General features: G+C 46.2%; 1 protein-coding gene across 11 annotated transcripts; it reads left to right on the top strand.

The window, feature by feature from the left end:
* The first annotated feature begins 1,081 nt into the window (after positions 1 to 1,081).
* Positions 1,082 to 17,703, top strand: LOC105041070 (cytosolic sulfotransferase 12). Of its 11 annotated transcripts, none has more exons than XR_003800297.2 (3): positions 1,083 to 2,164; positions 15,688 to 16,054; positions 17,315 to 17,331. XR_003800297.2 is itself a non-coding variant. In XM_010917862.4 (2 exons), the coding sequence occupies exons 1-2, from the start codon at positions 1,151 to 1,153 to the stop codon at positions 17,588 to 17,590; spliced, it is 1,185 nt and encodes a 394-aa protein (XP_010916164.2). In that variant the 5' UTR covers positions 1,082 to 1,150; the 3' UTR covers positions 17,591 to 17,703. The 11 variants fall into 11 exon arrangements, 7 of the variants coding, with proteins under 7 accessions (XP_010916164.2, XP_029119199.1, XP_019705195.1 ...); XR_003800299.2 differs by lacking the exons at positions 15,688 to 16,054; positions 17,315 to 17,331 and adding exons at positions 16,242 to 16,455; positions 16,542 to 17,175; XR_831334.4 differs by lacking the exon at positions 17,315 to 17,331 and adding an exon at positions 16,242 to 16,377.
* Positions 17,704 to 21,610: the final 3,907 nt, after the last annotated feature.

Here is a 21,610-nt window from a genome sequence, read left to right as displayed (position 1 = left end):
TATTCTCTGAATCTAATTTGAGCATCAGAAGGATCCTCGCAGGAATGAAAACTTTCAGTCCGAACTTCTTTTACAAATGATCACTTCCGTACTCCCTGGATAAGGATCAGACATCCACCTTCTAATCTAGCGGTAAGGAACAGCAATAAATATCAAATCTCCTCAACTTTGGTAGAAGAGACCACTTTTAGGAGTCTTACCCAAACAACATAATAGAGCATTGTCATTAGACTTGAATGCGTGAGAAGATGAGAAATAAATTACAGCAGAACATTTTGGTCTCTTATAATATGGCATCTCCTCCGAGTCTATATGACTTGGTGGAGCCGTTAAAGTATAATATGATCTATCCAGGTAACTAAAAAAGACCTAGATGAAGATTTCATTGGATAAGATGTCCTTGTCAACGAATTTATTTGTGGAACTTAGTTCCTAAGCAAAGACCATTGTAGGTGTCCATCGTCTGGGCTGGCTGGCGGCCACCTACTTCCGATGATCAAAAGAATCACGTGCTGCGAGGAGGATTCAAAATGCGATAAACATTGAGATGACTAACTATTGACAAAACCAGTTGCGTGTCCGATGTCTTCAGTATTGATGTCAATCTTCTGGGCTGGCCGGCAGCCACGCACTTCCAATGGTCAAAAGAGGCATGCTATCTTGTATATGAGCAAGATTCGAAATGCGATAATCATTGACATGACCCACCAACTTTGCTTCTATGATCTGTCGTATCTGCTTGTTGTGCTGGGGTGTCTCATCCCAAAACCATCGACCGCCCTACTTGTGCGGTGGCAAAAGAAGCCCAGAAATTGTCCGCTCTTGATTGGCTTGCCTAAAACTATGGGTGACCCTAAAACTCCTATATATGCACCACAAAAATAAATAAATAAATAAATAAAAACCTTCGGGGCCCAACCATAGTCAAGCTACGGGATCCCCCGGTTCACGAGTGTCATATTAGACTGATGGGCCGTCAGATTGCGTGTCTAATATAGCACGATACGCCGATACCACCTTTATCTCCAGTTCTTCCTCAAAAAAAAAAAAAAAAAAAACTTTTATATCCAGTTCCGCGAGGACCTCTTTGGAATTTTAAAGGGTAGTTAATATATATACAATCAATTCATGCTGTCATGACCTCCCATCGATGGATTCCCCTCTTCTACTCTCCTCTGTACCATCCGGAGCTCAACAGGATGAGGAAGACCATGACCCGATCAAAGACTTGACAGTCCAGGAGCAAAGCAATCTTATATCTTCTCTTCCAAAACGAGAAGGTTGGATGCGTGTCCTCCGGAGGTACCAAGGCTTCTGGATTTCTGATGTCGCTATTCCACGCCTGATGGCCATCCAAGCCCACTTCAAACCTCGACCCACCGATGTGATCCTCGTCACCCAACCGAAGGCCGGCACCACCTGGCTCAAAGCTCTCGCCTTCGCCATCGTCAACCGCTCCAACTACTCTTTCTCCCAGCACCCATTACTCAGCCGCAACCCCCACGAGTGCGTCCCTTTTATAGACTTGCCCTACGTCGGCGGCCATGCCGCCGACTATAAATCACTCGCTCAGCCACGGCTCCTCGCCACCCACATCCCATACTCGCTGCTGCCGGCCTCCGTTGCCGACTCCGATTGCCGGCTTGTTTATTTGTGCCGAGACCCCAAGGACGTTCTGGTCTCGTTGTGGCACTTCATGAAGGCGATGAAGCCCGAGATCATGGAATTGAGTCCAGCTTTTGAGATGTTTTGCGACGGGGCCACTCCCTACGGTCCAGTCTGGGAGCATAATTTAGAGTACTGGAGGGAGAGTCTGAGGAGGCCCGAGAAGGTGTTGTTTTTGAAGTACGAGGAGATCGTGGCCGAGCCGATGAGGAGTGTTAAAAGTCTGGCGGAGTTCATGGGGTGCCCGTTCTCGGAGGAGGAGGAGAGGGATGGGGCGGTGGAGGAGGTCGTAAGGTTGTGCAGTTTTGAGAAGCTCAGCAGCATGGAAGTGAACAAAAGGGGAGTTGGGCTGATGGGCGGGGTAACGATCCAGCAGGCGAACTTCTTTAGAAAAGGCAAGGTGGGTGACTGGGTGAATCATTTGAGCCGTGACATGGCAGAGAGACTGGATCGGCTGGTCCACGAAAAGTTGAATGGATCAGGCCTGACCTTTCAACTGGTATAATTTGTTTTGTTAATTATTTTATCTTATCCAAGCTCTCTGATCTGTTTGCTCGTCTTGTGGAATGAATATATATCAAACTTTTGTTTGTTTGTTATGCAGCTTAGATCTTTTGTTCAATCCATTTTTTTCTCACAATTCATACCAATTGATACGTTGCTTAGGTCCTCCGGATTAGTCTCTGTTTAATCCCATCCAATTAAATCATTTGTGATGGACTAAAAAAATGTGTTACATAAAGAGTTACATGCGACTCTAGTAGCTATGCTTGATCATGTTAATTACCACGTAAAATAGCTAAGAGCTGGGCTTAGATATATTGGTGCCAGTTATTGCTAAATATCTGTCGCTAGTTGAACAAATAACTAACAATTAATTAGGATGTTAGCTATTTAAAACATCTCAAAATATATGTTTAGCAACAAAATGCCATGATCAACACATTAGAACCTCATCAAAGTGAATAAACATGATATATAAGATCTTAAGTTAACCCAACCTTTTGTTTGATTACTTGATGTTGATAGAATGGATACAATATCTTCTTTTAACAAAAAAAAAAATTGGGCAGGAGAGAGCACCAATCAGGGTCGACCCTCTCATTATTTGGAGGCTCACCTATTTGGGAGAAATTATGGCATGAACCAGGTCCAAACAGACTAGGGCAAATCGTGGAACATATGCACAGTAGATAATGCGCAATCAGAAATTTGATAAAATATAAAAGATAATGCAGTAGTTTATCTGCTGTTGGATTTGACGTGGTCCATTGGATTTGGTCCAAATAATAATTAGATCCTATTTGGAGTTGAATTAGAGAGATCTATCTCTGAATGGTTATCTATGTATTATCAAAGCTGTCGGGAATTGAATGAGATCTATCCTTTTTGCAATGCATATATAGGTGACCTCATTTAGTCCTTGGCCATGTATCTTAGCTTGCAATGCATGGATGACCCATGATCTAGAAATTGGATCGATAAACCTACATCTAAATCGAAATTAAAGGGTGCCTAGTCATGATTCTAAAAATGAAAATTTGTTATTTTCACTGGCGACCTAGAAGCACTTAATATAATTAGAAAACAAGCATCAAGCCTTAATTGCGAATATCTCTAATATCTGCAACTGACATAATAAAGTGTAAGTTAAAATTATATTTAATTTTATTACTGAGACATATGGTGATTGAGCTGCTAAAATCGGATCAAATATGGGTCGATATCACCATATCCATATCCGTATTTGTTTTATCTGATGAATACAAATACGGATATTACTCAGATATAAAAATTCATATCCATGTTTATTTTAAACGAATATGGATATAATTTGGATACTAAAAGTATAAATATTATTACAGATATTATTTAGATAATTAAATTTTATGACTATAGAATTAAAGATATTACTAAATAGATAATAAATCAAGTTAATAATATTTTTATATAGTTGTATATTTTTCTTAAAAATTAATAATTATTATATAAAATTATGCAAGATTATATGTAGATTCGGATATTTGATACAGATCAGATAGATGTCTATTCATATCTATATTCTTTTTTTTTTGACAGATATGGATATACATATCAATATTAATCGGATTCTCAAATTTTTGTTCATATGCGAATTGATTCGGATATAAAAATAAATCCGAACGGATAATATCCGTATCAATTTCACCTCTACATTGAAAGCACACACAAAATCCGACCCCATCTTGATCAAGAATGAAAAGGGAGAGGATCTATCCCAGCAGACGATGCTAAAATTAATTTGTGACAATTTTTTATATGTGAGGACTATTGGTGATGAACTTTGACTGGTTTTTTTTAGGGCGATGAGGACTATTGGGATGTAACTAGGATGATGTATGCGGTTCGTTTAGCCTTGATCGAAGGTTAAATGCAAAAAATATGCCAAGCCCTTACTTTAGGTTGTTTAGGACAACTTTCTGTTTTATTTATTGTTTGTTATAAGTAGACTTCTAATGTGCATGCATCTTAGCTCTGAAGATGTACATACGTCTTGTGCACACATAATGTGTTGAATAACTGATAGGCTTATGAGGAACACAAATCCCTGGTATATATGTAAAATACAAGCTTCAATCTTGTTGACATTTTCTCCCGCGCTCGTTTGATTTCCTGTTCAAAAATATTTTTTAGTAGATTCACTCGTTCGATTCACTCCATGATATATGATGTTTCATTTTCCCTGGTATATATGTAAAATACAAGCTTCAATCTTGTTGACATTTTCTCCCGCGCTCGTTTGATTTCCTGTTCAAAAATATTTTTTAGTAGATTCACTCGTTCGATTCACTCCATGATATATGATGTTTCATTTTACTATAGGTGTCTAATAAATGATTAGAAAAGTGAAATGATTATGAAAGTATTTGGAGAATAATTATGATTTATGAAATCACAATCCTCCTCCAAATATTTTCTTCCGTTGATTCAGATTTGGTTGAGGTCAAGTTAGATCAAAACCTAACATGGCCAGTTTGCTTAATGATTAGACCAAATTCCTTGATGCAAAAGCAAGCATCTATATCAAAGATAATGCGAAACCTATACCATCAACAAATGACTGATCACAAACTCCAAGTTATTTTTTTGTTTTAATAAAAAAAATGAGAATTGGAGGGGGACGATCCGGCGCATCTATCTCCTCTAGATGTGACTATAAGATCCAAATCTTTATTGGAGAATATTCGATTCGGAGCCGAATTTGGATGAATAGACGACCTCCCTCCCATTATACAGACGAACGCAACGAATGAATACGTCAGCTTAGTACCATCGAAAACCAACGAATTAGATACTGTTGGTGCAAAAATCCGCTTGCGCCGGAGAAGCTGGAGTCGGGGAAGCCGCGGTCGCCGCCGGGACCTGCAAGGGAAGTCTAAACCGGAGGTGGGGTTGCTCCGGCAAGACCCTCCGATGCTCAAGTCAGTTTTCGGCCTCAACAAGAATGGAGTGCTCGAACGGAGAATTTAGCAGAGTTTTGAGATAAAGAAAAGGAGCTTAAAGAATAACGTATCTGGGTCTCCCTTTTATAGGCAGAGGAGGCAAAGGATTGATGGCGACATTTGTAACCGCCTGGCAGCGGGCCGCCCATGGTCAGGGGAATTGATTGCGAAAGATAGTGGGGTAGACCCGTGGCTATCGCCATAGCCTGCCACGTAGGGCCTGTTGTAGGTAGTGGGGCGGCGTCCGTTGCCGCTAGTTGTCAGCGAGTAATGGGATCGTGCAGCACCTGCCACAGGGAGCGGAGCAGAATCGTGGCCATTGATACAGCCTGTCAGAGAGTAGTGGGTCCGTCGCAGGGGTGGTGGAGCCGCGTGGAACCTGCCATAGGAAGTGGAACAGGTCCATGGCTGTTATTGTTATCTGCCAAGGGACGCGGATCTGTTGATCAAGGCTCGGTAGTGGTCGGAGTTCGGCCTTTGCAGGAATCCGGAGGGAGTCCCCCCTTTGGTTGAGGTCGTGGGTGGAGTCCGGCTCCAGTAGCCGATACTGAGGTCGGAGACTGAGGTCGGAGCTTGGCTCCCGAAGGAGTCCGGGTGGAACCTTCTCGGAGCCGAAGTTGCAGGAGGAGCCCGGCTCCCGTAGGAGTCCGGGCGGAGCCGTTCTGCTGTCGGTGGAGGAGCCCGGCTCCGGCAGGAGTCCGGGCGGAGCCGTTCTGCTGTCGATGGAGGAGCCCGGCTCCCGTAGGAGTCCGGGCGGAGCCGTTCTGCTATCGATGGAGGAGCCCGGCTCCCATAGGAGTCCGAGCGGAGCCGTTCTGCTGTCGATGGCGGAGCCCGACTCCCGTAAGAGTCCGGGCGGAGCCGTTCTGCTGTCGATGGCGGAGCCCGGCTCCCGTAGGAGTTCGGGCGAAGCCGTTCTGCTGTCGATGGAGGAGCCCGGCTCCCGTAGGAGTCCGGGCGGAGCCGTTCTGTTGAGGATTTTGGCTGCGGGTGTTTTATACCCAACACCAGTCCCCCTATTTCCGAGTTTGAATTTCAAGCGAAGGAAGTACACACAGAAAGAGATGTGCGCAGCCAAAATTGCCCCTTCGAACCTTGCGCACTGCCGCCCCCATTTAATGCGCGCACGTCAGAGTCCGTTTTTCGGTGAAGGTGACTTGAAAAGTCTTTTCGGAACCTCCGCTGAAACGCGATCCCAAGCGTCGCTTTGCGGGAATTTGTGAGCGGTCAACCCTCGATGGCGGTGAAGGGGATAAGTGCGCCATGTGGCACACACCAGTTGGCCCAGGAATACCCGTCGTCATAACTGCGCCAGGATCCATCGGCCATTTAAACCCCTCGGTCCCTTCGCGATTTCAATCCTGTTGCTGTTCTTTCATCTGAGAGTCTTGCTTCTCCCGCCCCAGTCCCTGTCTTCTTCCCTCACCATGTTCTCTACTCGTGGGGCTGTTCTTGAGGGAACCTTTAGGGTTTGGAGAAAGGTGAGGAGGAGAATGGCGGCCGGTGAGAATCTCCGTCGTGCCAAAGGGAGCTCAAGGAAGAATTTCTTCAACAACAGGGGTTTAATAACGGGGGCTGTCGGTGAAGCTATTCTGCCCGCGAATCTCGGGGCAGCAAGGCGGGGTGATACCGGTCAAGAGGGCAGAATAGACGTCACAAGCCATGACGGGATCCTTGACACCGTCGGGGCCGAGAGACCAGAGGCGGTCTGCGTTGACGGTGGGGCAGTAGAACTTGTTGCGGGGACGGTGGAAGTAACGCATGCCGACCTTGCCGGAGCGTCTCGGGTGGCGGCCGTCGTGGTGCGTTCGGAGATGAGGCATATCTCTGGTGTCCCAACCGCTCCTGAAGTGGCTACGGTTCTTCTTGAAACAGGTCTTCGCTACTGCCGCCGTTACCCCCACCGCCTCCGAAGATCTATCCCACCCCTTTCCCGCTAAGGTTGGGACTTCGGGAACAGAATGAGGCAAGATGGGGCGAGAGCTGTTACACGCACTGGAGAATGTGACTGAGAAGGATAGAGACGGAGTTCGTGGCTCGGAGCGGCCTCCGGTTCGTCCTGCCCGAATCGTGCTCGCGATATTTGCGATGACGTGTATCTTCTTTTTTCCTGACCCACCGGGTCCTGTAACGTGTACTTCTGTTAAACGAAAAAAGTGATTTCAGTACTTTGTTTGCATCTTGTGTTAAATAGTTGTCTGCCGAACTTCTTCATTTTCCTTTCCTTCTCTTCGTCCGTGTTACGTCATTCTCAGGTCGTCGGCGACCTTTTCAGTCCATGTGGGGTCGTCATTCGCCGAGCTTCCTTTCGGCTTTTATGTCGTTCGGAGATACCCACTTGTCAGGTTTACTTGGATTTTTCTCCGCTGAAGTCGGAGCTAAGTTCGGCTCCCTTGATAGTCCGAACGGAGAAGCCCTCCGGAAGTTGGAGTAGCTCGGTTCTCGTAAGAGTCAGGGCAAAGTTTTTCTGCAATAAAAGTCATAAGTAAAGTCCGGCTTCCGTAGAAGTCCGGGTGGAGTTGTCCTGTAGCTGATGTTGGCGGCGGAGCCCGGCTCCCGTAGGAGTCCGGATGAAGTCTTCTTTGGCGTAGGGATCCGGCTCCCGTAGGAGTCCGGGAGAAGCCTTTCTTGCGGCGGAACCCGGCTCCCGTAGGAGTCCGGGTGAAGTCTTCTTGGCGGCGGAACCCGGCTCCCGTAGGAGTCCGGGCGAAGTCTTCTTGGCGTAGGGACCCGGCTCCCGTAGGAGTCCGGGCGAAGCCTTTCTTGCGGCGGAACCCGGCTCCCGTAGGAGTCCGGGTGAAGTCTTCTTTGCGGCGGAACCCGGCTCCCGTAGGAGTCCGGGTGAAGTCTTCTTTGCGGCGGAACCCGGCTCCCGTAGGAGTCCGGGTGAAGTCTTCTTGACGTAGGGACCCGGCTCCCGTAGGAGTCCGGGCGAAGCCTTTCTTGCGGCGGAACCCGGCTCCCATAGGAGTCCGGGTGAAGTCTTCTTGGCGTAGGGACCCGGCTCCCGTAGGAGTCCGGGCGAAGCCTTTCTTGCGGCGGAACCCGGCTCCCGTAGGAGTCCGGGTGAAGTCTTCTTGGCGTAGGGACCCGGCTCCCGTAGGAGTCCGGGCGAAGCCTTTCTTGCGGCGGAACCCGGCTCCCGTAGGAGTCCGGGTGAAGTCTTCTTTGCGGTGGAACCCGGCTCCCGTAGGAGTCCGGGTGAAGTCTTCTTGGCGGCGGAATCCGGCTCCCGTAGGAGTCCGGGCGAAGTCTTCTTGGCGTAGGGACCCGGCTCCCGTAAGAGTCCGGGTCTTCCACTTTGCTCATGTCAGGACGAGGTTCTCCTCCTGTTCCTGACAGGGCTGCGGGGGCACATTAGGGCGTTGCGAGGCCTCTCCCTCCATCCGGTCTAAAAGAACCGGGCCTTCGACTTTGCTCAAGTTAGGGCGAGGTTCTCCTCCTGTCCCTAACAGGGCTGTGGGGGCACATATCGGCGTTGCAAGGCCTCTCCCCCCATCCGGTCTAAAAGAACCGGGCCTTCGACTTTGCTCAAGTTAGGGCGAGGTTCTCCTCCTATCCCTAACAGGACTGTGGGGGCACATATGGACGATGCAAGGCCTCTCCCCCCATCCGGTCTAAAAGAACCGGACCTTCGACTTTGCTCAAGTTAGGGCGAGGTTCTCCTCCTGTCCCTAACAGGGCTGTGGGGGCACATATGGGCGTTGCAAGGCCTCTCCCCCCATCCGGTCTAAAAGAACCGGGCCTTCGACTTTGCTCAAGTTAGGGCGAGGTTCTCCTCCTGTCCCTAACAGGGCTGTGGGGGCACATATGGGCGTTGCAAGGCCTCTCCCCCCATCCGGTCTAAAAGAACCGGGCCTTCGACTTTTATAAGGTTGCCCTCTCATTTTTGATACCGTCTGCTTGAATTGTCCCAAGACAAATGGGCACGCATTTTTCGATTAGGACGAAATTACTGGTAGTACATCCGTAAGTTTTTCGAGCTCCAAGGTCGCGGGAGGTCGGCTCCTCCGAGCTCCTTAAGATAATAAGTTCTAGGTCGGACTACTTCTTTGACCTCATAAGGTCCCTTCCAGTTTGGGGCGAGCTTCCCCTGGCCCTGTGGTTGTGAGACAGCAGCTCGCCGGAGCACTAGATCCCCTGCTTTGAATGCCTTGTTCTTGACTCGGGCGTTGTAATATCGGGCAACTTTCTGTCTGTAGGCTGCCATTCGAACCTGAGCAATCTCCCGCCTTTCTTCCAGTAGGTCGAGGTTGGTTCTGAGACTTTGCGCGTTTTGGGGTTCGTCGAATGCCGCGACTCGTGCCGACGGGAGTTTAAGCTCGATCGGGATAACGGCTTCCGTACCAAAGGCTAAAGCAAAGGGAGTCTCCCCTGTAAGCAACCTCTGGGTGGTCCGATAAGCCCATAGCACATGATAAAGTTCGTCCGCCCAAGTTCCTTTTGCTTTTTCGAGCCTGGTCTTAATCCCCTGCAAAAGGGTTCTGTTTGTTACCTCGGCTTCGCCGTTCGCCTGGGGATGGGCCACTGATGTGAATTTGTGGGAGATGTTTAGGTCTTCACAGAATTCAGCAAATCTGGCCCCCGCGAATTGCTGCCCATTATCAGTGATGAGGGTTCTAGGCAAACCGAACCTGCACACGATCGATTTTCAGACGAAATCCTGCACTTTCGCTTCTGTGATTTTGGCAGCGGCTCGGCCTCGACCCATTTGGTGAAGTAGTCGATTGCTACGAGGAGGAATTTCCTTTGACCAGACGCCATGGGAAAGGGGCCAAGAATATCCATCCCCCACTGCGCAAAAGGCCATGGGGCACTCAAGGGTGTAAGCTCGGTGGCAGGTTGTCTCTGGACGTTGGCGTATCTCTGGCATCGATCACACTTTTTGACATATTCGATTGAATCACGATGCATTGTTGGCCAGTAATATCCTTGGCGGAGTAGCTTGTGGGATAGAGACCTGGCACCCAAATGGCTTCCGCAAACTCCCTCGTGTACTTCCCATAAAGCGTAGTCAGCTTCTGAGGGTCGGAGGCATCTCAAGAGAGGCAAGGAGTACGATCTTTTGTACAATTTGTCCTCATAAAGGATGTACCGGGAGGCTTGATTTCGAAGTTTTCGGACTTCTTTCGCGTCCTGGGGGAGAATCCCGTCTCTAAGATAGGTTATTAGCGGGTCGACCCAGCTGGGCTCGTGGTCGATCTCCAATACGAGTCGCGGTTCTTCCGTACTCGGATGTTTTAAAACTTCAAAGAGGACGCCTTTTGGCAATTCGGCCGGGGCCGATGTTGCCAGTTTGGAGAGAAGATCGGCTCTGGTGTTCTCCGACCTTGGAATTTGCCTGATGTCAAAATTGCCAAAGGCAGGGACGAACTCCTTCACCTTCTCAAGATATTTGGCCATACTGTCCTCCCGTGCTTCAAAGCTCCCGCTGACCTGCCCCACCACAAGTTGGGAATCGCTGTGCACCCGGAGTTGACCTATTTCGAGCTCCCTGGCGATCCTCAATCCTGCGATCAGAGCTTCATACTCCGCTCCATTATTTGTTGCGGAGAATTCGAAACGCAGAGCGTACTCCGCAACGACTCCCTCCGGGCCGGTCAAGATCAGGTCTGCACCCGCGCCTGTCATGTTGGACGATCCGTCCACATGGAGGGTCCAAAAGCTATCGGAGGAACTGGCTTCTTCGTCGGGAGAGTTCGGTTGAGTCCTCAGGTCGTCAATTTTGTTTTGCTCAGGTTCGGCCTCCTCGGGGATGGTGCATTCTACTATGAAATCCGCCAACACTTGGGCTTTTATCGCCGGTCTAGGTTTGTAGTTGATGTCGAATTCTGTGAGCTCGATGGCCCATTTCGCCATTCTCTCGGAGATATCAGCTCGGTGCAAAACTGCCTTGATCGGTTGGTCGGTGAGTAACGTCACCGTGTGCCCTTGAAAGTAAGGCCGGAGTCTCCGAGCTGCAATCAACAAGGCGTAGGTCAGTTTTTCTAATTTAGTATACCTGGTCTCGACGTCCCTCAATACGTGACTAATGTAGTAGACCGGTCGCTGGACTTTCATTTCCTCTTTAACAAGGACAGCTGCAAGGGCTGTGGAAGAGACTGCCAGGTACAAAAATAATTTCTCCTTGGGCTCGGGCTTCGCCAGCAGTGGGGGCGAGCTAAGGTAGCTTTTTAATTCTTCGAATGCCTGTTGGCATTCAGAGGTCCAACAGAAGTCCTTCGGCTGCTTAAGGGTTTGAAAGAAGGGCAGACATCGTTCGGCCGACCTCGCGACAAAGCGATTAAGAGCCGCGACTCTTCCCGTGAGGCATTGAACCTCTTTGATCGACCTTGGGGCAGTCATATTTTGGATGGCGCGAATTTTCTCCGGATTGGCCTCGATCCCGCGCCCCGACACCATGAAGCCCAGGAACTTTTTTGAGGTTACCCCAAAGGCACATTTGGTCGGGTTCAGCTTCATTCTATACTTCCAAAGAGCGCCAAAGATTTCCTCGAGGTCGGCGACATGATTTTCGGAAGACCTGCTTTTCACGAGCATATCGTCCACATAAACCTCCATATTCCGGCCGATCTGCTCCTTGAAGATTTTGTTCACCAGTCGTTGATAGGTTGCGCCTGCGTTCTTGAGGCCGAACGGCATAACCTTGTAGCAGTAAAGGCCGCGATTAGTGATAAAAGCAGTCTTTTCTTCATCTTTCGATGCCATTCTAATCTGGTTATAGCCGGAGAATGCGTCCATGAAAGTGAGAAGTTCATGGCCCGAGGTAGCGTCCACCAGTTGGTCGATCCTGGGAAGGGGGTAGCTGTCCTTTGGGCAAGCTTTGTTCAGCTTTTTGAAGTCGATACACATCCTCCACTTGCCGTTTGCTTTCTTGACCAAGACCACATTGGAGATCCACTCAGGATAATTGACCTCCCTGATAAATCCGACCTTGAGAAGTTTATCCACTTCCTCGGCTATTGCCTTCTGCCGCTCCGGGGCATGACTCCGGATTTTTTCTTTTGTTGGCCGATGTTTAGGGTCGACCGCCAGATGATGTTCCATGACTTCTGTGTCAATTTCCGACATATCCGCCGGAACCCATGCGAAAACGTCAGCATTCCTTCAGAGGAAATCCACGAGATGCGTCCGCATCTCCTCCTCCAGGTTGGAACCGATTAACACCACATGCTCCGCATTCCCATCATTCAAAGGAACTGGTATTAGGTCCTCGATCGGACTGCCCCTCTCTTCAGTGAGGTCATCGCGCGCATCCAACCCGTCGACTGGACAGAGGTCCGCACGATCGCTTCTTTGCAGGGCAATATTGTAGCAGTGCCTGGCCAGCGCCTGGTCTCCCCGGACTTCTCCGATCCCCTTGTCGGTGGGGAACTTTAATTTCAAATGGTAGGTTGAAACAACGGCTCTGAGGACATTGAGGCCGGGTCGGCCAAGAATTGCATTGTAGGCAGATGGCGCCTTTACCACCAGGAAATTCACCAGGGCTCTGGACTGCTTTGGACGCTGACCCGCGGTCACAGTTAGAGCTATCATTCCTTCCGTCGGAACAGCGTCACCAGTAAACCCTATCAAGGGGGAGCACATCGGCCTTAGATGACCGCCAAGAGTGGCCATTCTCAAAAAGGCACTGTAGAATAAGATGTCGGCCGAACTTTCGTTGTCGACGAGAATGCGACGGACGTCATAATTTGCTATGTTCAAGGAAACTACGACCGCGTCGTTATGAGGGAATTGGACTCCCTGGGCGTCTTCTTCAGTGAAGGCTATGGGCTCTTCAACTTTTTGCCGCTTGAAGGGTGCAGCTGATGTGCTGATTGCCTCCTGCCGGGATTCCCCCGAGATGGCATTGACGGAATCCGGCGAAGACTGGTCATCCGGCCACCCTTTATCAGCAACCATAGCCGGAGGTAGTTGTGCAGAAACCTCGCGAGAGGGCATCGGATGGGGAAAAGAGGATTGGATGCCGGAAAAGATGGCCGGAAGCGGGTCCGTTGAGCGCTCCTTCAAGAACAAGGGTGCTGCGAAGACACGTGCCCTTCCTCTAGCGCCAATCCTGTTGGTGCAAAAATCCGCTTGCGCCGGAGAAGCTGGAGTCGGGGAAGCCGCGGTCGCCGCCGGGACCTGCAAGGGAAGTCTAAATCGGAGGTGGGGTTGCTCCGGCAAGACCCTCCGACGCTCAAGTCAGTTTTCGGCCTCAACAAGAATGGAGTGCTCGAACGGAGAATTTAGCAGAGTTTTGAGATAAAGAAAAGGAGCTTAAAGAATAACGTATCTGGGTCTCCCTTTTATAGGCGGAGGAGGCAAAGGATTGATGGCGACATTTGTAACCGCCTGGCAGCGGGCCGCCCATGGTCAGGGGAATTGATTGCGAAAGATAGTGGGGTAGACCCGTGGCTATCGCCATAGCCTGCCACGTAGGGCCTGTTGTAGGTAGTGGGGCGGCGTCCGTTGCCGCTAGTTGTCAGCGAGTAATGGGATCGTGCAGCACCTGCCACAGGGAGCGGAGCAGAATCGTGGCCATTGATACAGCCTGTCAGAGAGTAGTGGGTCCGTCGCAGGGGGTGGTGGAGCCGCGTGGAACCTGCCACAGGAAGTGGAACAGGTCCATGGCTGTTATTGTTATCTGCCAAGGGACGCGGATCTGTTGATCAAGGCTCGGTAGTGGTCGGAGTTCGACCTTTGCAGGAATCCGGGGGGAGTCCCCCCTTTGGTTGAGGTCGTGGGTGGAGTCCGGCTCCAGTAGCCGATACTGAGGTCGGAGACTGAGGTCGGAGCTTGGCTCCCGTAGGAGTCCGGGTGGAACCCTCTCGGAGCCGAAGTTGCAGGAGGAGCCCGGCTCCCGTAGGAGTCCGGGCGGAGCCGTTCTGCTGTCGGTGGAGGAGCCCGGCTCCGGCAGGAGTCCGGGCGGAGCCGTTCTGCTGTCGATGAAGGAGCCCGGCTCCCGTAGGAGTCCGGGCGGAGCCGTTCTGCTGTCGATGGAGGAGCCCGGCTCCCGTAGGAGTCCGGGCGGAGCCGTTCTGCTGTCGATGGCGGAGCCCGGCTCCCGTAGGAGTCCGGGCGGAGCCATTCTGCTGTCGATGGCAGAGCCCGGCTCCCGTAGGAGTCCGGGCGGAGCCGTTCTGCTGTCGATGGAGGAGCCCGGCTCCCGTAGGAGTCCGGGCGGAGCCGTTCTGCTGAGGATTTCGGCTGCGGGTGTTTTATACCCAACAGATACTATTTTCAGATACTGTCATTTGCGTCCTGATATTTAATCACAGTCCGATATCTATCATTATTCAAATTTGAATCATTTTATTGAAAGCAAATGATCTGTTCCATTGGGATGCTATCTCGATGGCAAACTCTTAGCTGTTTGACAAATCAACGTTCGGTTTATGCAACCCAGTGTCATTGGAGATAAATAATTCTTTGGAATGGGATGCACAACAAGAAGAGTTTGGGCTGTATATTTTGGAAGAAAGAATAATTGATCTTTTTTCATGATATCAGCATTGAATCACGTTTTGCATAGATTTAAAGAGCTCTAAACTATCTCATCATCCGCAACTATTGTGCTACCCAACGATGCACTCACGCAGAGGATGGGGACTTGGTCTTTCCTGCAGGACCTTTCCAACTGTCACGGGGTGAGTGTTTTCTTACTCAAACACCCGTGCGGCACCCCAACATACCACACACCAAGACCAGCCCTCTTGAGTCCTTTCCTCGGACATACCAATAAGCACGCAGCAGTCCAGCCACACAGCCAAGCTTGCACCTCTATGTCCCTACCTGGCAATACTGTTGTACTGAATACAGATGACACCCTCAAGTGCCCATAAGCAATCCGACCCCTCGAATCAACTGCAATGCTCATGCGCACCTCCGTGCCATAACCTAGACTCTTTTCAAGAGTGCTCCGAAGCTCAACACCTCTGTGTCAACTCTAAGGCTTTGCCCCTCAAGCCAAGCACTGCTCATCCCAGATGTCTTGATCCTTAACATACCCTCGTACCAGGACATAACCACTGTGTCACTGATTCGCAATCCATCAAGCTGCCCTTCAGTACTACACATACCAAATCCACATAGCACGACCATGCAACGCCACTACTATGCATGAGGCTCGGACAAATCCATCTTTAATGCAACCGAGCTAAACTACCAAGCTGACACGACCTGCAGCTCCTCCAAGCTACAGATGATCGTACACATCCGAATCTTCTGGTGTTCGACTGTCCAAACTTCTCCCACAAGTTCTTGTGCCACGATCCCGATCTTACATCCTTAATATGCCTTTCCATCCCTGATCATATCGCTTGACAATATTCATGGTCTGTTTGTCCATCACTGTGCATTACCATAATTTTGAGGATACATAACCACACTATCCAACATCTTAGGTCCATAATCTACTCACATATTGAGCGCTACTACGATATCGACATCTAAATCTGTCTCATCAATTAAATATATTTGGTCAGATGATAAATACATCAAATCGGCTTCTTCTCGACACGATCCTCTCGGCCATCTATGATTTTTGGCCATCAATCAGGGTTATTTTCGTGATTTTGTTCTAGCGGGACGAACGGAAGGCGCCGGTGAGATCCTTCTCGTCGATGGCAGCGCCGCCCTCGGTTCTCACCACCATGGCGATGAAGATGGAAGAAGTATGGCGACGCTGCCCTTAGTTCCGACCGCGATGGCAATGAAGAAAGGATGACGTCGATCAGATTCCTGTCGGCCATGGCGACGCCTCTCTCGGTTTTCGCCGCCATGGCGATTAAGAAAGGAAGACGTCAGCGAGATCCCTCTTGGAGTGGCGACGCCGCCCTCGGTTCTCCCCGCCGTGGCGATGAATCTGGACTTTTCTTTCTCGTAACCGTTGGTGATTTTTATTTCCTCCACCTTGGAATCACCTGGTAACCCACTCCCCCCTTCTCTGTCTCGTCTCTCTTTCTTCTCAGTTTCTGATCTATGACCATGCTTTTCTTGAGGTTTTGTTTTGATTTATTGAATCTTTTCTTATTTTCAACTAATTTTTGCGTGATAAGTCGCCGATATCGAGTTCTTGAATGGTTCTTGAATGAATCTTTTAGTATATCTTAGATGCATTCCAGAAGCGTTGAGCTGGTTTTGATTAAGTACTGCCCGTTGCCAAGTTGCATCCAAGGAGACCAAGAAGAGATGAGATCGGGCATAGTTTGGAGTTTGATGTTTTTACATGGTTCGGAGTTCTTTCCATCGATGATCATCAACTAAGCGGGCATGTCTTCTTACACGTTTTTGGGGCTATCTGTGGACGAGATGCAATCATGATGAGGTAAAACAGGATCAGGTTAGAGTAATTTTGGTCTTCTTGCACGCTTCTTAGGGCTACCTGTTGACGAACTAACCGTTCTTGCACAGATTTGCAATCAAGAAGTGGTAGGGAAAACTCTCTAACCTAATATGTCAATTCGAATAGTTGAGCAGCAATCTCCGTTAAAAGCTACGTGTGATAATATGTAATTGGAGAAACTGCCCTCTAGAAGCTAAGCGGCGGGTGGGGTAGTATGTCCCTGAGGAATAAGAGGTAGGAGAGCATCCGTGATTGAGTCATCTTTTTCTTTCCCCTGCCCTGTTTTTGTTTATTAGCATTCAGTATGAAGGACTCATATATTTAAGTGATCCTTGCATCTCAGTGCTTCTTAACCGTCCAGACAATCTTTTGTTTTCCTCTATTCACGACTACTGCTATTCCTTTCTAGTGACATGTTCCTTTAAAATGAATTCTCTTTGTATTGCTAATTTTTGACCCCATTATTTAATATCTGCAACAACTTTAATTTGTATCAAGGATATCTTGTTTATGATATACTGTGTGTCTCCAGAACTGTAACTAACTGAATTTTAACCATTCAGTTCTTACTATTATGCAATTTATGGTCATGTTATTCACATAGTGAACAAAGCTGGATCAGTTTAAGATACTGTTTCATATCTCAATAACCACTACCAGGCTTTTTTAACCCCATTTAAGTATCTAACAGACTAACACCCTTCTGCTAGATAATGGACCAATATATGCATATAATAACTAAAACATCACTGAATGCAATTATTTGGTTTAGATGTTATGACATCTTATGAGAATCATCAAATGTTTCATGGTGTTGCTGTGGAATTTGAATCTGCCGCAGACGCGCGCGCGCACAGATACTCCTCTCAGATGCTTCTTATGCTCCGGTTCGCGTGAGTTGTAAATATATCCCAGCACGGACTGAAACTAGTCATCTCTTTTCCAGGAAGAGCCAAGTCCCATGCTTTCTTGCGAGGCTCGCTGTACGGGTATGTGCCGGTGTGCCATATTATACTGTTGCCGAACCAAGGCTTGCCATAGGAGGTGTATCAAATCTCCACATAACCGATCCCATCCCCACATTGGATGTACTAACATTGTATCAACATGTTATTGATATGGGATCCGGCACCTAGGTAGCAGACCTTGCTTTCTACTCTAGCATGGCTCCGTGCTGCAAGAGGTTGCTTTTTAATTATGAGATCCTGAGTTGAATAACATCTGTCAAATTTTATAATAAAGTTAAAACTTGAGGATTTGGCAAATGGTATTTAGAAGTTCTTGATGGAAGTGCTGGATGGAAGTTCTTGATGTTTTGGAATGCTTCGAATGTGTTAAGTAACCGTTCATCATTTTGTTTTTTGGTAGAAATATTCTTCACTATAAATGTTTCTATCCATATTTGGATATACCCGGTTTAAGGCTTCGTACAAAAAGCATTCATTCCAGGATATTCTTCTCTTAAAAGAAAATTAAGGTGTGAAGATTGAGATTCTAGTTAGCCATCTGAGACTAACCTTCCAAGATTTGTAGAACCCTTTCTATGCTACCTCATGTGCAAATATGTCAATTATGTGACTGAAGTTATCTATGCACGACAGTTATGAATATTTTGTGTTGAATTTGAGATAATAGATCTTAAATTGTGAGTATTACTTTGTTGGTTTAGTATGTATTAATAGGTTAACACTGTGCATGCTCGTGGGACCCTATCCTAAGGGTGTGCGGTGGATTATCATGCTCCTAGTTATGTGCCTATCCGATTCGAGACATGATAGAATCATTTTGGAAGATTGGATTTCTTATCATGTCTTCTTCCTACTTTGATAGCTGAAAACTAGATACAGAGATTTGAAGGTGAGAAGGCTTTAGAGGAAGTCGTGGAGAATGAGGAATAGGGTGAGATGAATTTGTATGAGATAAGTAGCGGAGAATAAAAATGTTCCAATTTTGTCGAGCCAACATGCTACAATTTTAGAATTCTTTTACTTGTCTAATGCCTGCAACATTTGTATCGTAACTAATGTATATTAAGTTACCACATGTATTTTTTATATTCTTTTCTTCAGTGCTCTCAGAGATGGATTCGTAGACAAAACTTTTTCGCTTGTTTGTGTTTAAGAGAGAAAGGGAGAGATATAAAATATAGCTAGCCCATCAATTTTTACTAAAGAAATAAGATTGCTCAATCAAAAAAAGAACAACCTAGATCATTACATTTATGAGGTCAATCTAAGTTTGAATTGTACTTAAACTCAATGTCAAGTACCAAAGTGCTCATCCAAGTTTGGCCTGATTCCAACTTGAGCTTAGCTAGGCCACGTAGCATGCACTTGATTTTAGTGAGTAGCACAAGTCTTAAAAAGCACAGCCAATCAACTAGGGGATGTGCAAATCCATGGCCATAGCAATGGCGGTGGGGAAGGGGCTGGGGCAGTGGGAAGAAGTGACAGATATAGGGTTATTTGGGAGGGGGGGATGATGGAGAGGATACCGATATTATGGGCAGTGATGATAATAGCAAGTGCTAGTATTAATAAGACAGATAAAGAGAAGAAAGAAAGAGAAAAGGAAGACAGAAACTATACGATCGACTTGGTTTGTTCCTCTTACAAATAAAAAGGAGAGAAGGGAAGAACCATAACAGAGGTGAGAGGAATCAAAATTGAGAGAGGTGTGAAGAATAGGTAGAGGAGAGGCAAACGAAAGGAAAGAAAGGGGAAGGGCTTCAAAAAATAGGAGAAAGACTTATACAAAAAAAGGAAAAGAAAAGAAAAAGAAGAACAGAGACTAAAAGGACTTTATATTTGAAATAAATTATTGATGAGAAAAGGATATTAATAGTATGATATAAGTAGTTGTTTATAACATGTTTATTATCCTTGAAACATAATCAAGCTGAATCTATATAATTTTGATTGATTCGAATTTGACCTGAATTTATATATGAATTTAGAAATTGTGCCTGATCGACCCGTCTCCTATGTAGGTTTTACCTAGATTTGGGCGAAGTGGGCTGTGTAGGTGGAAGAGTGGTTTGATTTATATGATAGATAGGCTTATGGAGACTCCATAATTATATGGTGTAACATCCACCGATCCTTACAAGTTGTCCTTGCCTTGACACATTTGGAGATGCAAAACTAAAAAGGACAAATGTGCTTCGTAAAGGTCTCATAGATTGAATCGTATGCATTGTATGGTTTTTAGTTGTTTGAGTTTTCCTGAACTTGCAAACCTGAAATGAATCCAACTCTTATAACTGATCGCCTATGTTTTCAGTGAATATGCTGCACTTCACGCCCTAAACCATAATAGTTTTTTTTGGTAGAAAAACCATAATAGTCAATGTGAAGCTTCTGTGTTAATTGCATATATTAATTAGAAGAACAGTGTTATTTAAAGGGCACATATGCTTAAAAACTTGGAGCAATGCACTTTAATGAATCATTGAGCATATCCAACTGTCTATTTATGTACCATGAGGTACCTACAACTTAAATTGTACCGATGGAGAGCTAATTTGCATTTTACGCACGTATTCGAAGAAGAGTGTTGGTTTGAGTGGTCAAGCTCGAAGGTTGTGTGGCTAGTTGTAGTGTAAAAGATAGTGTACGATGATCTATACTTTGATGGAGCATTGCTTGTAAGGATTAATTTAAAACTCTAAAACTTTAGAAACAAAACTCGGCCATTTACTGTTCTATCATTTCATATTTAGTTTTGACACAATCTCTGTTTTTTTTTTTTTTTAATCACTTGCAAATGTATAGCTAGACATGTTTTTGCGCGTAGTCGTGCTTCTCCTTGCACAAAACGGTACCTATTTTTGAGACAATTTGCACAGGCCAGGGATTGAATATAAAATGACTACTCTAGTTGCCTAGAATAAAATTTTCAATCATTGGATGCTAAACATAAAATGGAAAACATTCCAATAGGCAGACATCAATATTTTGCTCTATAAACAAAACTCAGTCATTTACTTTACTATCATTTCATATTTAGTTTTGACACACCCTTTTTCTTTAAATCACTTGCAAATATATAGCTAGACATTTTTGTGCACACAGTCTCTGTGCAAAATGATACCTATTTTTGAGACAATTTGCACAAGCCAGGGATTGAATATAAAATGACTACTCTAGTTGCGGAGAACAAAATTTCTGATGATTGGATGCTAAACATAAAATGGAAAACATTCCAATAGGCAGACATCAATTTGCTCAATAAAAATGTAACATCAACTAAGATACACTTGATAGTATATTTTCATTTCATTCATGTCTTCGAAGATTCAAATCAAGTGACGGAATGGCTAGCAAGTTATATAATGGGCAAAGTATTTTTGTTTAGAAAGATGTTTTACCTCCAACACTAGCTTTTCTTGTTAAAATTGAATTTTCTATTTTCTGATAAAACACTGTTTACATTTTTTTTTTTTTTTTGTAGAAGCATTTTATCAAACACTCTTTTTTTCTAAGAAGCTCCTCTTTTTTTTTTTATTTACAAAATTGCTTTGATCGATAGAGTTGCTAGCATACTGGATAAAGCAGTTCGATCGATAAGTTTAGAGACAAAGTTTGATTATACACTTTCATAAATTGTAACAAGACATGAATTGCATATATATATATCCAAGCAAAGATGCGAGTAACACTCGTAGTCAAAGCGACATCCAAATAGATCGTTTAGAGACATGGTTGGGCTAGCGTACGAGTTGACCGGATGCATCTAGTTCTATTAAATGTCTATATTCCAACCACTGTGTGCTCCATAGCCATATTTTAAAAAATTAGGGTAAATAATGTGTAATATTTTTTTAAAAAAAAATCAGATTAATATGATATCTCAAGCAGCAACATGAAAATATTATAAAATAAGTTATTATATCAAAAATAAAAGATGTCATGTGGAAATCGTGAAGCAAAGACACGATAGCGAGTGCCCATTTGGGTTGGTGTACAAGCCTTTGTGATGTTTTTGGCCAGCTGACGGCCGAAAGAGTGTCATGGAAATCATAGAAAGAGATGGGATGTAAGAATGACAATTTTTAAGGTAGTGCTACCATCAAAGATAGAATGTGGTCCAAGAAGAACACACGATGTAGAAAGGCATACAGCGGCATGTCACAGAA

Source organism: Elaeis guineensis, chromosome 3 (assembly GCF_000442705.2).
Source record: "Elaeis guineensis isolate ETL-2024a chromosome 3, EG11, whole genome shotgun sequence".
NCBI classification, from domain to species: Eukaryota; Viridiplantae; Streptophyta; class Magnoliopsida; order Arecales; family Arecaceae; genus Elaeis; species Elaeis guineensis.
Note: the sequence above shows the minus strand (reverse complement) of the source record. Positions and strands in the feature narration are given on the sequence as shown.